Source organism: Hylobates moloch, unplaced genomic scaffold (genome assembly GCF_009828535.3).
Source record: "Hylobates moloch isolate HMO894 unplaced genomic scaffold, HMol_V3 SCAFFOLD_22, whole genome shotgun sequence".
NCBI classification, from domain to species: domain Eukaryota; kingdom Metazoa; phylum Chordata; class Mammalia; order Primates; family Hylobatidae; genus Hylobates; species Hylobates moloch.
This window is the reverse complement of record NW_026652297.1, coordinates 17785553-17802518: the sequence shown is the minus strand read 5'-3', so window position 1 is coordinate 17802518 and position 16966 is coordinate 17785553. Positions and strand designations below refer to the sequence as shown.

At 35.3% G+C, this 16966-nt stretch overlaps 1 protein-coding gene across 1 annotated transcript in view; it reads right to left on the bottom strand.

Moving 5' to 3' along the window:
- Positions 1-62: 62 nt before the first annotated feature.
- NPHP3 (nephrocystin 3) overlaps positions 63-16966 on the bottom strand; it is a 49186-nt gene continuing 32282 nt past the window's right edge. The window contains exons 17-28 of the mRNA XM_032144164.2: positions 16263-16427; positions 14506-14600; positions 13858-13980; positions 12404-12593; positions 11982-12223; positions 10483-10558; positions 9661-9788; positions 7933-8173; positions 6766-6891; positions 6082-6197; positions 5279-5455; positions 63-101 (exon numbers count right to left, since the gene is read on the bottom strand). Of these exons, the coding sequence (XP_032000055.2) occupies positions 92-101; positions 5279-5455; positions 6082-6197; positions 6766-6891; positions 7933-8173; positions 9661-9788; positions 10483-10558; positions 11982-12223; positions 12404-12593; positions 13858-13980; positions 14506-14600; positions 16263-16427 (1689 nt within the window). The 3' untranslated portion in view covers positions 63-91. The remainder of the gene's footprint in view (positions 102-5278; positions 5456-6081; positions 6198-6765; positions 6892-7932; positions 8174-9660; positions 9789-10482; positions 10559-11981; positions 12224-12403; positions 12594-13857; positions 13981-14505; positions 14601-16262; positions 16428-16966) is intronic.

Here is a 16966-nt window from a genome sequence, read left to right as displayed (position 1 = left end):
AGGGCAACATTAATTAATGGATATTCTTACCTGAATTGTTATACTTCCTGAAAATCCTGTGACTTGCCTCTTTCTCCCCGCTCCAACGAAATCATTCTCTCCTAAAATGCGTTTCATTCTAGTAAGAAAACCTCAAAGGATATTGTAGGATATAAATCTTACTTGAAAACATAGCTGTTGAAATGTTTTGGCCTTTTGGAGTGGGGGAAGGACAAATCTGATCCTGTAATCTTTCTCTTTCCAGTAATCCCTTGTGTCTGTTGCATGAGGACATGGACAATAAAGTAGTATATGATCCTCAGATACAGGGAGAAGGACAAGGCATACAGCTTATTGATTAGAGCTGGCAAGCATCTGCTCATTATGTTTGGAATTGCTTTCTATAAGAAAATTGCCCACTACTATTAACTTGATCAACAATGAATTCAAAATAGTTAACCTATGAAATAACATCCTCTCAAATGTTTGCTGATGAAATACAAGTTGAAATGTAGTTACTGGAAAAGTTTGTAACCTGTGGATTATATATATTCAAAGTGAGACAAAGGCAAATAAAAAGCAGCTATCTTCATGAATAGACAAAGTTGATTTCAGGAAGTATAAATTATATTCTGCACCGACCAAGGAACAGAAATTATTGCATCTGTGGAACATATATCTGGAGTTACTATACTTACTGTAGAGCAAGGCATAAATTTAGACTAAAATCCATCCAGATTACACTCATTCTTTAGGCTACTCCTGGATACTTTATTTAAATTTGATTTTTGAGGTAGTGAGATGTGGCAAGGTTTGTCCTGTGTATTAGGCATAAAGGAAAAGTTCTAAACTGCCTCTGCAATGACTTGTAGTCAGTGGAAGAGTATCACTTTCCCTGATCATGACCACTAAACTGTAAATTGATATAAATTAGTTTTCTCTGGAGTTACACCCAAGTTATGAAGACTTAAGAGAACCTTGATTGAAATAAATTTCCAATAGTTTGGAGACTCGTAAATACCATGCAGGTGTAACCACTGCCAGTAGGTGTTTCTATGCTTATTTCCTATTTTGATTTTGACTTTGAAGATAAGAATATCTAAATTATATCTCTAGGGAGAAAATGTCATAAAAAATTAAAAGTACGTCCCTGATTGTAAAATAAAGTTCAAAAAACTGATTTCAGAAAGTCTCAAATACCAAATGTTTTCAATATATTAGTTTTGAGATGCTAGGATTATACTGTGATTCTTATGTTTATAGTAAAGTCTGGAAAGCAGGAGGATAGTTTTTTTAGCCTGGAAACTTATTTATGTTGCCTTGGTGAGTCTTTTATCATTTTTTAAAAATTTAGCTTATTCAACTGTAAAATAGCTTTTCTAGTATGAGAGATGTTTTGAATTTAAAAAATGAAATGCAGTTTTTCAAAAATAAATTTCCTTTGGAAATTCTTACATATCAGTTCAGTAAGGTTTTATAAAATTTTACAATTTGATAAAGTATCATATCTAGAATTCACTGTCTTCTTTTATCTGCTCTCAAGTTGGCATTGCATCACTGCCTGTGTCTTACACTGCACCAGATGTTACCTAATTGACCTAACTTTTTTTGTCTAATATCTTTCATTAAAAACAATTGGATTATTTTACCAGAAAAAAAATCTGGTAATAGAGATGTTGCTATCCTAGAATACTCTCTTGACAGTCTGCATGCCATAAAAACTTGCATAAGAAGGCAGCTGATTACGAAAAATTAATCATCACTGAATTTAGTATTACTAAACTCATAGCATTTGTCCAGATTTGTAAACACTATTGATTCTAATGTGAAAGATGGAAAAGCAGTCCCAATATTGGATTAGCACAGAGACTCTAAATGATAGTAAAACAACATATTCAACTTTAATTCCTGTCTCATTGTTAATGGGAAGTTAGTTATGGTTCTACTTAAATGTTGTAGAGAAAATAAGTATTACTAGTTTCTTCTCATAAAAATACTCCCTGGATACATACACTGAACAACACAAAAAACGTAATGGCCACTTAAGAATATTTATTTATTTATTTATTTATTTGAGACAGAGTCTCACTCTGTTGCCCAGGCTGGAGTGCAGTGGCACGATCTCAGCTCACCACAACCTCCACCTCCCGGGTTCAATCAATTCTCCTGCCTCAGCCTCCCAAGTAGGTAGGATTACAGGTGCCCGCCACCACGCCTGGCTAATTTTTGTATTTTTAGTAGAGGCGAGGTTTCACCATGTTGGCCAGGCTGGTCTCGAACTCCTGACCTCAGGTGAGCCACCCATCTTGGCCTCCCAAAGTGCTGGGATTACAGGCGTGAGCCATCACACCAAGAATATTTATTAAAGGAAGCTTTGACCCCTGCATTGCATTTTCTTCGTATTTCCCTTTCTGTAATCTCAGCACTTTGGGAGGCTGAGGCGGGTAGATCAAGAGGTCAGGAGTTCGAGACCAGCCTGACCCACATGGTGAAACCCGTCTCTACTAAAAATACAAAAATTAGCCAGGCGTGGTGGTGCGTGACTGTAATCCCCACCCTTAGGAGGCTGAGGCAGGAGAATCGCTTGAACCCGGGAGGCAGAGGTTGCAGTGAGCAGAGATAGCGCCACTGCACTCCAGTCTGAAAAAGAGTGAGACTCTGTCTCAAAAAAAAGGTATTGATGAATGAAAATTATAACTAGAATAAATAAGTACTCTACCGATTCAGATTTATAATTGAGTTGTCTGAAAGCTACCTTTTTCATTGTGAAGGTGCATAGTAATGTGAATAAAATATTCCTATTTGAGAACTTCAAATATGCATACACAAAGATGTTCCAGCTATTTTTATCTTCTTAAGTATGTATTCTACATGAGAACGTTTGGGTTGGTAGTAAAATAAGTAGTAATATCAAAATATAGTTTATTATGTTTAAATTTCATTCTTTTAGAATACATAATTTTGAGTGATCATGTCCCCAACTATAGTTATTCAGGCACAAATTTTGGAGGTACAAAGAATAAATAATATTTTTAAGGTAGTTTTTCCTTTTATCAGGGTTCTTCTAGAGTACTGGTCTCAGATTATTTTCTAAAGCAGTTTTTCTAAGGTGATAAACTGAACACATTACTTGCTATGTATTAAATTACTTGTACCACTAAATAATCAAAGTCTAAGCTCTAACAGCTTAATTCTAAAATCATTGTCTGTTATATTTGTGTTTTCAATTACTTTGTGTCTTTCACAGCTGCCAAGCCCAGAAAGGTATGTATGTTACGGTATAGTTTATCTTCCATTTTTCCCTCTTGAACTACTCCCAAAGGAGGAAGAAGGATGCTCATTATATACTGCCTCATTTCTTTTCAAATTACCACTACAGTGCTGTAGAGTTATACCACTGCTTCTCACACTTATGTGCACATTAGTCACCTTGGGATCTAGCTAAAATACAGATTGATTCAGTAGGTTTGGGGAGAGGCCTGAGAGTCTGAATTTTTAATAAGCTGCCAGGTGGTGGTGACAATGATTTGTGGACCACCCTGTGAGTAGTAACTCGGCCTTAAGAGAACATTAACCAAAACCTTAAGCTGAGCAAACTACTGAGAAGCAAGTATTGACAACATTTCAAGGTTTTGTTTTGTTTTGAGATGGAGTCTCACTCTGTCGCTTGGGCTGGAGTGCAGTGGTGCGATCTCGGCTCATTGCAACCTCCGCCTCCCGGGTTCAAGTGATTCTCCTGCCTCAGCCTCCCAAGTAGCTGGGACTACAGGCGTGTGCCACCACGCCCAGCTAGTTTTTTTGTATTTTTCAATAGAGACGGGGTTTCACTGTGTTAGCCAGGATGGTCTCGATCTCCTGACCTTATGATCCGCCCACCTTGGCCTCTCAAAGTGCTAGGATTACAGGCATGAGACACTGCACCCAGTCCATTTCAAGTTCTAAAAAAAGTTCAACATATTTCTTTAAAAATTATGCAAAACAGCTCTCTCGTATAAACTAGAGTGGGGAAAAAAGAACTTGAAATTGCACTTTTATTTTAAAACAGTGAAGTGTGGCTATTACATACTTCACTTTTACAATTCATGTTAGGATCTTACAAGTATTAAATTAATGATTTTATTATATATAAATACACAAATAGTCCAAAACAATATCCAAAATGTTGTAATATTTATAAAATCCATAAAAATATTTAATTTTCAGTATAAAAATGGCATACTAATTTGAGTTTGAGGTAAATGAAGAGACAGATTTAGGCCATCTAAGAAGGAAGATAAAGGAGAATGTCATATCTATATTTTGGGAAAAGTCAAAGAATGCTAAAGAGCTTGACCTGTTACTGCATTAATGACTTCAGACATTATGCACATACATATACTATATAGTAATAACTAATACACAATGTAGACAGAGCAGAAAGCAGAGGGACTGGACCAATCTGCTCAAGGAAAGGGTAAAGAATTTTTTAAAGTGCAGCAATCAGGGATTCTTGTGACTAATGTGTTTCACTGAAGACAATTTGAATCTTTCATAAACACTAACCCTTTAATCCTTGAAACTTTCCTTTGAGGTAGAGAATTGGGCCAGACTACTGCTGAAAAGCAAGAGGAATGGCGAGGCTAAAGTAGCTCTTGAGCGCTCAAAAGAATCATGGAATTCTTTTTTTGTTTTGAGACAGTGTCTCACCCTGTTGCCCAGGATGGAATACATTGGCACAATCTTGGCTCATAGCAACCTCCACTTCTGAGTTCAAGCGATTCTCATGCCTCAGCCTCCTGAGTAGCTGGGATTACAGGCATGCGCCACCATGTCCAGCTAATTTTTTTTTGTATTTTAAGTAGAGACAGGGTTTCACCATATTGGCCAGGCTGGTCTCGAACTCCTGGCCTCAAGTGATCCTCCTGCCTCACCCTCCCAAAGTGCTGGGATTACAGGCATGAGCCACCATGCCTGGCCAAGATTCATGGAATTTTTGAACTCCTTGTCTTAACTACTCTGCCAGCTCTTGTTGAACAAAGACCAATCTGCTCTTCATGATTTGCTCCTCATGTCATCTTATAATTCTAATGTGTCTACATCCTTGGATACCATATAGGAAAATTCTTTTAAACAGTTAAAACAGACACAGTCACAATTCCAACTTAATGTAGTCCAATACAACTTCATACAAATAGCAGTTAAATCACACATAGTAAAATTCCTTACAACATTTTTTTAAAGTTTCAAATTCAAATGTTCCAAATGTTTAATTATTTTGTCTTAAGGTACATTTGCAAAGAATTCTAACTGCTGATATTACCTTTGTCCTTGCGGAAGGAAAACATTAGGAGAATGAGCTGTTTTTAAGCTAAACGTGTCTCCACTTGATGAATGGCGTGAAGGAGCTTTTCCACCCAAGAGTGATGTTTCTGCTTCTTTTATTTCCATTGCCCTTTTGTATAATTCAGCAGCTTTTTCAAAATCTCCTTCTTCATAGCTTTGAGAGAGAGAGAGAGAGAGAGAAAAAAAAAACTCTTAAAATGAGAATATAACCTCTTACCAATTCAAAATGACCTTATGGGATACAGAAAAAGAAGTTGTAAATATTTGCCCATTTCCCCCCATTTTCCAGTGTATTCACTCAAGCAGACCAGTAAAACAACACCCAAACTCTTCTCCTTTCTACCAGTATCAGTATTTTTGTGTCTCATATGGATATCATTAAAACCATGTTGTAATAGAGGCAGTGAAATTGCTGAGGAAAGTTAGGTATTCTCTGCATCCTGAGAAAAATACAAATGAGCAAGCAAAAGTCAACATATACTTAATGGCAAATTCACTCTGGGGACAGCAAATTACCCATATTACTCCCAGAGCCAGATGCAGTGTAAACCATCCTTCACTGTTTGCCATGATGCATACATACACTCCTCTGCAAAATAGATCATGCAGCCTTCATTTCATTTCTAGATACTACTTTAGTAATTCTTGAAGTCAATCAGCAAAAAACAACCCCTCCCCACTCTAAGAAAAAACATTCAGTAATACATATTTTGTGCTGTTCTAAGACAAAGCTACTTCAAATAAAAGAGGCTGTATAAGGAAAGTGAAAAAAATTCTTACCTAAGCACAGCTAAATTTTTCAGTGTTTCTCCAACTCGAGGATGCATCCGACCCAGGCTATCTTCATAAATCTTTAATGCTCTTTCATATAATGGCAAAGCTTCAACGTGTTTTTTCTTATTAAAAAAATGATAATGCTCATGCACACTGGGTTTCTGAAATTAATGTATTCTAGACTAAGCTAACCTACTTTGATTAGTACTTTAAAATGTTAATATCTTCCTAAAAGATGGGAATAAACAGATTAATTTATGAATAATCATAGGAGAAGCAGTATAATAGAAAGTCAGATACTTAAGATTTAGACCTGGCTTGGTAACCATTTGACCATAATCCAATACTGTAAGCACAAACCTGTTCCTTTATTGCCCAATGGGTCCCCCACCTGATTCTCACCCAGCATAATCAAATGCCACAGGCTTAAATACTTAAATATTATATGGAGGGATGTAGGGTATCTCCAGAATTTTAGAAACAGCCTATGCTCTGAACTAACAGTGTTTTACACTAAGAGGAAGGGACCTTCGTACAAGTCTAACTTCAATAGTTTCTCAAGTACTAAAGGAAGTATTAGAAATATCCTTAAATTGTCTTTCATTCTATTTACTGTTCCCTGTCTAATTCATGTTTACCTATATTTTATACCATAATTAACTGATACAACGTTAAAATATGGGAACTTACCATTTGGCTATAAAGAACAGCTAAGTTCACCAAGGCAGTAGCTACACTAGGGTGCTTTGGGCCAAAAGATTTCTGTCGGATTTCAACAGCCAATTCATACAAAGGTACAGCTTTGTCAAGTTTCCCCTAAAAAACAAGAGTTAAATCTAACAAAAATATAAGGCAATAAATACTATCTTATCAGAGCTTTTTCCATAAGTAAAATTTCATATTAAAGGGTAATTTTGAGGGAAAAAAAATCTCAGAAGCATTTCCTATCAGCTTAATGATTAAGTTTATAGATAACTGAAAATTTAAAGCTACACTGTATACAAAAGCATTTTTGATAATTCAGAAAACCCTTTAGGATCATCCAGTATTCCTGTTTCTAGTGTAGTAAAAACATATCGGCTAAAGTAGATTTACTATTGCACATAATTTGGAGACTGCATCAAAGTAAAAAGCTCATTTCTTGCCAAATCCCTTCCAGATTCTTCTAACCACTTCACCTGAAAGTTGGGCAGAAATAGCAGCAATGTACCCTTCTTACTAAAACAATTTTGGTGTCAGGATGACCAGTAATGGACCCACAAAGTCTAAAGACAGTCTACAAAGCTCTGTAACTATGCTAAATGAAAGCAGGCTTCCCTGGTACTTTTTCTTTTTTGAGAACAGCTATAAAAATTCCAAATATCACTCAGTATAGAACCCTGAGTGATACTGCAAAATGTAACCATGCAAACAATGGTTACATTTAATTACAGGCAAAGCCAAGAAAGAATGAAATAAAAATGTTCATTTAATCAACTACAAAGATGTCTCCTGATTTCTTATGTTTATGTTGCTTTACACAGCAAACTCAATATTGGTGGAATTTTAGAACTTCTGAAATGTAAAATAAGTTTGAATTAGAATGCTAATAAATGCATTTGTACTTGGAATGTATTTGACAAAACAAAACCAGCATATTAATTTACTAGTATATTATTTCAGAATCAAGAATCAATGTAAACAGTTCAGTATGAAATAATTATTTTTAAATGTTCTGCTCAGTTACTTGTTAAAAGTTAAATCATTATTTTTAAAGCTCATATAAACTAACCTATCCATCATAAATTATTTTGCTGATGGTAGTTATGGCTTAACTGATGTGTTATAAAACATATAAGAATGTCAAGGATTACTTACCATTTTCTTATACAAGATGGCAAGATGCTTCACCGTATATGCCAAAGAAGGGTGATCAGGAGCTAATGCACGTCTCCGAATATCTAAAGCTCTTTCATAAAGTTCTTCTGCTTTATCATACTGTTTCTTTTCATTGCATAGAGCTGCCAGATTATTCAAAGACTGAGCACAGTCAGGGTGATCTGGTCCTAGAACTCGCTCCCTCATTTCTAAGGAACGCTTCAGAAACTGGTCAGCTGTTCTGTGAACACAATCCCAAAATGGCTTAAACTATCTATTCTCTAGAGTTTGGAATCCTGACCCCTAAATTAAGTGGAGAACTGAATCATCTTTATTCTTAGATTCTAGTTAAAATAAGAGATTCAGCTCAAAATCTTACTTTACCCCTCTTCCCCACCCCTATCTCTTCCTGCCCTTTTCCTGATAGTTTGAGGACCTAAAATGTGTGGATGATTGCCTCAATTCTCCACTTCTGAAAGAAAAACTGATAGATATTTTCCAAAACAAACTTTTATACTTTAAAAATTATTAGACCTAGGTCAAATAAAAGATTTTTGTATTCACTCTTCCTCCCTTTGGAGTTAGTACTAATAATTTTTATTTCCTTATTTTTTTGTATGTGTGCGTGTGTGTAACGAACTCCTAGGCTCAAGTGATCCTCCCACCTTAGCCTCTCACGTAGCTGCGTCTATAGGTGTGTACCACCATGTCTGGCTAATTTATTAATTTTTTTTGTAGAGACAGGGTCTCACTATGTTGCCCAGGCTGGTCTTGAATTCCTGGCCTCAAGTGATCCTAATCCCTCACCCTCCTAAAGCTCTGGGAGTACTGGCATGAGCTATCCTGCCCAGCCAGTACTAAATAATTTTTAACAAAAGAATAAATCATTATTTTTTACATAAGTTTCTGTAAGTGGGCTAAAGATTTATGATACTTTTCTGACATCCAAAGTTTCAAATTTGTTGTATTTTTCTGATATCTGAAGTCCAAAAATACTTATTTTTTATAACGTATAAATATAAATGTCATTTTGAATCCTTTTGCCCAAATGAACTGACAAAACTAGAAACCGTCTACATTATTTACCATTAGTCCCAAGCTGCTGCCTCTGTGAGGTCTCATGCACAATATCTACACAAACTCACTTTTCATAAATATATAAAATACACCAGGGAAGCTACAGAATAACTTCAGTTAAGAAACAATGTGGGCCAGGTGTGGTGGCTCACGCCTGTAATCCTAGCACTTTGGGAGGCCAAGGCGGGCAGATCATGAGGTCAGGAGATTGAGACCATCCTGGCTAATACAGTGAAACCCTGTCTCTACTAAAAATGCAAAAAATTAGCCGGGCGTGCCTGTAAAAATTAGCATGCGCCTGTAATCCCAGCTACTTGGGAGGCTGAGGCAGGAGAATAGCTTGAATGGGAGGTGGAGGTTGCAGTGAGCCAAGATCACGCCACTGCACTCCAGCTTGGGCAACAGAGTGAGACTGTCTCAAAAAAAAAAAAAAAAAAAAAAAAAAAAAAAGAAACAATGTGAAAAGAAACACAGTAGAGAAAATGCCATGGTCTTTAGGTATGTGTATGCTCATTATATAACATCATACATGAAATTTGGCATGGTTTTTATCATTTTTTTTCTAACTTTAGACTTGATAAAAATGTAAAACAGCACTGCATCAAAGAGAAAATGGTTAATTATTTTCATTATTAACCCCATGGTACTCACTCCAGGTTATTTTGAAGATAGTAGAGAACACCCAGTTCATTGAGGGTCCGAGCATTATCAGGTGTGTCCTTACCTAATGTAAGCTCTTCTAACTGTAGAGCCCGTCTACGTAAAAGGGCAAATCCATACTGCAGCAAACATGAAAAATGAAAAGCAATCACTAAGTAGGTGCAATCCTTGATTCTGAAACAATATATGAGGGTCCTAAAAAATCTTCCTTTTTTCCCATTTAATCTAGATAATGATTATTTTAAGCATCACACTAAATTAACTTGATGATTACAAATACAAATATTTCCACATGGCAACACATTCTAAAATTCATTAAAAACTATTTCATGAAAATGATTATATTTTAGAAAGTAAACTATATCTCAAAGTGCTTCAAGAAATAATAGAATATAATTAATTTGCAGGTATTTATCAACCCCATAGGTAAACACATAAACATCAGGTCCATAAAAATGCACACAGCATTTTAAATTAAAGAAATATGCTACATGTAGACTTTATCAGCAACTTAAAAATATAAAAATAACTTTAATTGTGTATTTGAGGGGAAGGCTTTCTTCACATTTGAACATAACACAAAATGTTAACTAAATTTATTTTATTCCTTTTTCCAACCCTTTAAAGAACTGAGGTAGCTTTAAATTCCATCTTTCAAAGCCTAACCTTCAAATGAATTTAGAGTTCCACTTTTTAAAGTCTAAATTGTACTTCTCAGTAATATGATATTTTAACACATAATAAGAAAATGTTAAGTAGTCTGCTCTTTTCCTCTTACGTTCAAAACACAACACAAAAGAAATCTCTCCTTACCAAGTTGCCTTTTTTCTTTATAGCTTTCTGATGAATTTTAAAGGATTTTTTCCTAAAATGTTCAGCTTGTTCATATCTTAAAAAAAAATTACAGTAAGTCAAACAAAAGAAACATATTCAAAGTATACTTCAGTGAAATGAAAGCACTCTTTTCGTAGTGTAAAGTCTTTTTGGGCTATTAAATACAGCATTTTTTCTAGAAATGATAGTCATGACATTAATCTCTAAAAACCCTTTCATAAAACAAAATATGACAAAACACTAAGATATCTTAGTCTATCATGGATGTTTTTCTAATAAAAAGTTCTGTTCAATTAAAAAAATGTTGGCAAAACAAAGTAAGTCTAGTCTTCTAAGTAGCTGACATCTGATCATCTTTAACTAATTTAACTCATCCTAAGTCTCTGAAGGGCAACCTAACTAAATGAAAATCCAAAATTTCAGTTTTCTATAGCACACTAATAATTTTTAATTAACAACTTTTTCTGCATAGGCTAATTTCTGGTCAAGTTTAAATGTGAAATTCACACAAAATTTGTACGAAACAATACTTCTATAAGTTAAAAAATTCCATTATGTATCACTTATGATACAGCAAAAGAAATAATTTTTAATAGAGGAAGAGATGCCATTCATTGGGTACCTGATAGATAAGAAAGACTTTTTATTATACCAGAGATTGGCTTTTTCTATAAAGGGAAGAGAGTTAATATTTTATGCTTTGTGGGCCATGTGCTTTCTGTTCCAAGTAAGGAACTCCGCCATTGAAGCACAGAAGCAACCATGGATAATATATACATGAAACAAATTTGGCTGTGTTCCCTTTAAACCTTATTTACACAACTGGACTTGGCCTATGGGCAATGGTTTGCTGGTCCCATAAAGGTTGAACATCCCTAATCTGAAAACCCAAATTCTGAAATGCTCCAAAATCAGAAGCTTTTTGAGTGCTATCATGATGCCACAAGTGGAAAATTCTACACCTGACCTCAAGTGATGGGTCAACTCAAGCCACAGTCAAAACTGTGTTTTATGCACAAATTAAAACTAGTAAATAAAATTACTTTCAGGCTATGTGTATAAGGCGTATATGAAACATAAATACATTTCATATTTAGACTTGGGTCCCATCCCCAAGATATCTCATTATATATATGCAAATATTCTGAAATCTGAACAAATCCAAAATCCTGAACACTTCTGGTTCCACATTTGGATAAAGGATACTAAACCTATATTAGTAAAGCACTCAAAGATAGTCAGTGAATGAGCCAGGATTCAAACCCAAGACTATATGACTCGAAAGTCCATGTTCTATCCTTCATGCATCTTCAAACAGAGATGAATCTTATCGTTCTAATTTTCTCTGTTTACCACATAAAGACTAGGCACAGGGTAAGGAAAAGTACACAGTGATAAAACAAAGCCTACCCTATAAGTACATTAAAACTGTAATTCCCCTTCATAAAATCAGGTATTACTGATCTAAAAAATCTTACTTATTTTGTTTCTGGTACAAAGTTGCAAGTGCCTCAAGTTCACGAGCAGTATATGGATGGTCCGCACCATAAGCATTTTCTGAGATTTCCAACGCCTGTTTATACAGTTGTTCTGCATTGCCAAACTTCTTCCACTGCACGTATACGCTTGCTAGTTGGTGGAGGGACTGGGCTACTCTTGGGTGATCGGGATCTAAAGCTGTTTCTCGAATCTCTAAAGACCTCTGCAAAGGTACTACAGCCTGGGGGGAAAAGGGGTGAAAGGCCAGTTAAAGTGAGTGAAATGCTGCAAGATCTGTCATCTGATTAAATATTAAAGATTATAGCACAACAAATGAAAACCACATTAACATCTTGGAAAAAGAGGAGTGAACACAAAAATCCCACCTGTCTCTGGCTTGCCATTGATGTGCTGAGCTTACCTGACTGAGAAGGCCTAGATCCTTGAGAAATCGCCCCAAGGTTTCATAAAGATCAGCTAAGCAACTCATGTTGTCCTCGCCTTCGCAGTTTTTCTCATACTGTTTCAATGAATCAAAGTATTCTGTTGCCATTGCACTTTTGTCTTTGCCAACAAACTGCCAATAACTCAGCAACTCAGCAAAGTGTCCCCTGTTTCAACAAATAACAGTACTTTAATGAAAAACACACTTTAAAATCCATTACAGAATCAAAATTCCAGAATTGATATCAAGTTATTGACAATTTATTAGTAGGCAAGTACTGTGTAGTGAGGTAAGACTCAGACCACTCACTATCTGAATTCCACCACTATCCTAGCTATGTAATCTTGAGCAGGTTGTCTGACCTCTTAGACCTTGTCACCTTCATCTGTAGAAATGGAGACACTACCTGCCTCGGCTGGTACTGTAGGGGGATTATGGCACACAGTAAGTACTCCACAGTGTTGGCTGTTATCCTTAACACCATCATGGCTACTTACCAATGGGAATCTATCTGAATCCTTTTTACACATTTCACAATATGGAGCCAACTGCTGAGTTCACTCCCAAAATTATTTTAAGTATGGAAATTCAAAGAGAAGAAACTAATAAAAAATAAACTGTCACAGAGTATCTACTTTGCATTTTCATCAAGAAATTGAATGACAAAGTAAGCTTATTCATCTGCTGGTGATCTTAAGTAGTATGGGGCTGGTAAACTAAAAAATATCTGATTTCAAAGGAATCATGAAAAACTGGAATGGAGATCAGAAATAATTTAAGAGATGCAACAAATTTTAGAGAGTTTATGTAGGAGCAAAATAAATTATGATACTTATTGTATAAGAAATGTCTAAATTTCTAAGTAAAGCAGAAAAAAACCCTCATGAAGCTTAGTAGGTTAGACAGTTGGCTCATAAAAAGGTAGTTCTGCCACTGACAAACTAGAACATATCAAAAGAGACAAACAGAATACATTTTTGAATTAGTGTAATTCTTTCTTTAAATTCAACACCAGACATAGAAAGTAAACAAACAAAAACAAATAAATTCAACACCAGACAGATTCTACTTGGACCTCAAAGTCTGGTTTGAAGACTACGCTTTCAGATATCTGAAGGCCCAAAGAAGCAGACATCATGAACAACCTCTCTGGGTGGTTTAAATTTAGACCTGCTTAAATGTAAGCATAAGATAAAAAGTTGAACTGAAATCATTCCAGCTCTGATTTCATAAAGCAGCAGTACTCTGTTTTCCTCTTGGGAAAAGTAGATCTAATAGAGATTTGTAAATTGTCTCAAGATTTCTCCTACACTATTTGTATTTCAGATACTTAGACTAATTTTTAAATTAAAAATATCATTTTTTCTTTGTTAAACTGAACATCTTTAAATCTCTCTTTCTGGGGAAGGATGTTCTATAATGTTTCTTACCTTTTATAAAGGTTTTGAGACACAAAGAGATTAAGAAGGCAATCATGCAGCTTCTGTTTACTTCCCTGCTGCTGAAAAAGCCAAGGGAGTTCATCTGCACTTCTCCAAGTCACTCTGTCCTGACTATCAAAAGAGAGGAGACAATATTCGATATTTTCCTACAGCGAGACTGCTTCAAAAAGCCTTCAGGCAAATGTTAAAGGAAGATAAATATATTTAACATATATCTCTGATTTTTTAAGCATAATTTAATACTAAAAAAGTTAGGTCAAAATCAGAGACTTTACCAATCTAAGAAAATAAATTCAGTGATATGCAGAACCATCAACCAAACTCTAAAAGTATTTTCCTAAAATTGAACTATTTAAAAAAACACTCAATGGACCCATATACACACATACAGATACATGGACACAAACTATTGGAATAAAATAAAAATAATACAATGATCCTACATTGATTTTCCTTGTTTAAACTTTTAGCATAATATTAAAACACAAAATCATCTTTTGCTCTTTTGACATGAACAGAATAGGGAGAGGATTAAGTTTTTGTACTTTAAGTTGTAAGCTAAGAAACAGAAATAAGGACACAAAGGTAGAGTGTGTTGCAGAAGTTACAGAAGAACAACAGGAACATTTACAATACCTTAGCTGCAAGGTGAAATAATTGATTAGCTTTTGCCTGTATGAAGAAGTAACGGTGGGGCCTTCCAGGTACTCCAGTCTCACTGTTTCCCAAGCCTAGGGAGAAAAAGAAGAAATACTGAGTTCTATTTTATGTAAGTCATTGTACATCTAACAAGAGATTTGCAAAAAAGAATTTATAATTATTCCTATTTTATAGCTGTATAATAGAAATGTCACTTAAATGTTTTTAAATTTAGGACATATTTATTTGATAAACTGTTACTAGAATAAAAATTTCTGTACTAATATTTATAAGCTCAAAACACAATTTAATTCAAACTTTAGTTAATACATTAAAAATCTCAGAAGTGTGGAATGAGAAGTTACTAAAAATAAATTATATTCAAACAATACACAATAAAGAAAGGAAAAAGCCTGTGAAATTGCAAACATTTCACATCTACAAATATGATACAGCATACTCAAATAAATGTAAGACTTCATTTGCAATTGTATATATACATACATACATAAATCAACCATGGCACTGCAGATGACAGGAATTATTTTAGCCAAAATTTCCTAAAGATTTACTTCTATGTGCTAAACATCTTTCTAGTACCTCACAAGGACCAAGAACCACCTCAATTAATTCGCTTCACAACCCCTTTCGTAAACTGCCAAAGTCTGCCTGGGGCTTAGATCTTGCCCGAGTTTAGATAGGCATTAATCCATGAAAAGGACGCTGACTGGCTTACAGAGTCCAAACTCTTCATACATATACAGTCATGTGCACATAACAATGTTTTGGTCAACAACAAACTGCATATATGATGATGATCCTATAAAAGTATAATGAAGCTGCCCTATACAGGCATACCATTTTAAAAGTTTCATACCACATTTTTACTGTAACTTTTCTGTATTTAGATACACAAATACTTACAGTTACACACAGTATTCAGTACAGTAATATGCTGTGCAGGTTTGTAGCCTGGGAGCAATAGGCCATACCATATCGCCTCCATGTGTGGTAGGCTGTACCATCTAGATTTGTGTAAGTACACTCTACAATGTTCACACAATGAAAAAATCACCTAATGATGTGTTTCTCAGAACATATCCCCATTGTTAAGCAATGCATGACTGTATAATAATACCGCAATTCAATGAAACATAATTGAAAAAAACTTTTCAAGAAATAAACTACCTTTAAGAAACTTTTTTTGATCTTTTGTATCTGACTTATTTTTTAATTTTAAAAGTTGTACTGTGGTAAGACCACTTAACATGAGACCTACCCTCTTAATAAATTTTTTTTTTTTTTTTTTGAGATGGAGTCTCACTCTGTCCCCCAGGCTGGAGTGCAGTGGCGCGATCTCGGCTCACTGCAAGCTCCGCCTCCCGGGTTCACGCCATTCTCCTGCCTCAGCCTCTCCGAGTAGCTGGGACTACAGGCGCCCGCCACCACGCCTGGCTAATTTTTTGTATTTTTAGTAGAGACGGGGTTTCACCGTGGTCTCGATTTCCTGACCTCGTGATCCGCCCGCCTTGGCCTCCCAAAGTGCTGGGATTACAAGCGTGAGCCACCACGCCCGGCCAATAAATTTTGAAGTGTACTACAGTATTGTTAACTATAGGGACAATGTTGTATAGCAGATCTTTAGAATTTATTCCTTTGGCAGAAATAACTTTGCCACTGCACTCCAGCGTGGGTGACAGAGAAGACCCTGTTTCTTAAATAAATAAATAAAAAGATGCCTAAAATAACATTACCTGCAGATGTTGAAACCTAAGCAAGCCACAACCATAAGTCAACAAACACATTTTGTATAAACTGTGAATGAGGGAGGTCAAGAAAGTCCAGGACATCTCAGGATAGAGTTCCATCAGTTCTGATTCACTCACACCATTGTGACTAACATTGACAAGGCAGAGAATCTAGGTAGAAAAACAAATAACAGTAATCATAAAGCACCTGTATAAGTAACTAACAGCCATTAAAATTTCCATAATTCTTTTAAGACTATTTCTTTTTACCAAAACTTATAATTCAAATGATTTAATAAATCGAGATAGATTAAAACACACTGTCCAAAAGACATTAATCAAGATTAAGATAGTGTATATATAAAATCTAGCACACCAAAGACAATACTCTTATAGAAAAAAGTATAGTGAAAATTAAAACCGCATAAAATGTATTATTATAATTAATGGCAGAATTCCAATTCCAGGAAGACAGTGGAAGAAAATAGCCCTCCTATTATAAACACGTATGAATATCAGATACATTTCTAAAAGCACAGTTGATCCTGGAAAAAAGAAAGAGAAATCCTCCAACTGCCAAAAATGAATAGGAAATTGAAATCAGAGTGTTGAGGGCTGGAACTGCTGGCTATGGGGGCAGTGGAGCTAGAGGACAGGCAGCATCCCCTCGGAACTTAAGGGCTTAGGTTTTCACAGCCACAGTGGGATGG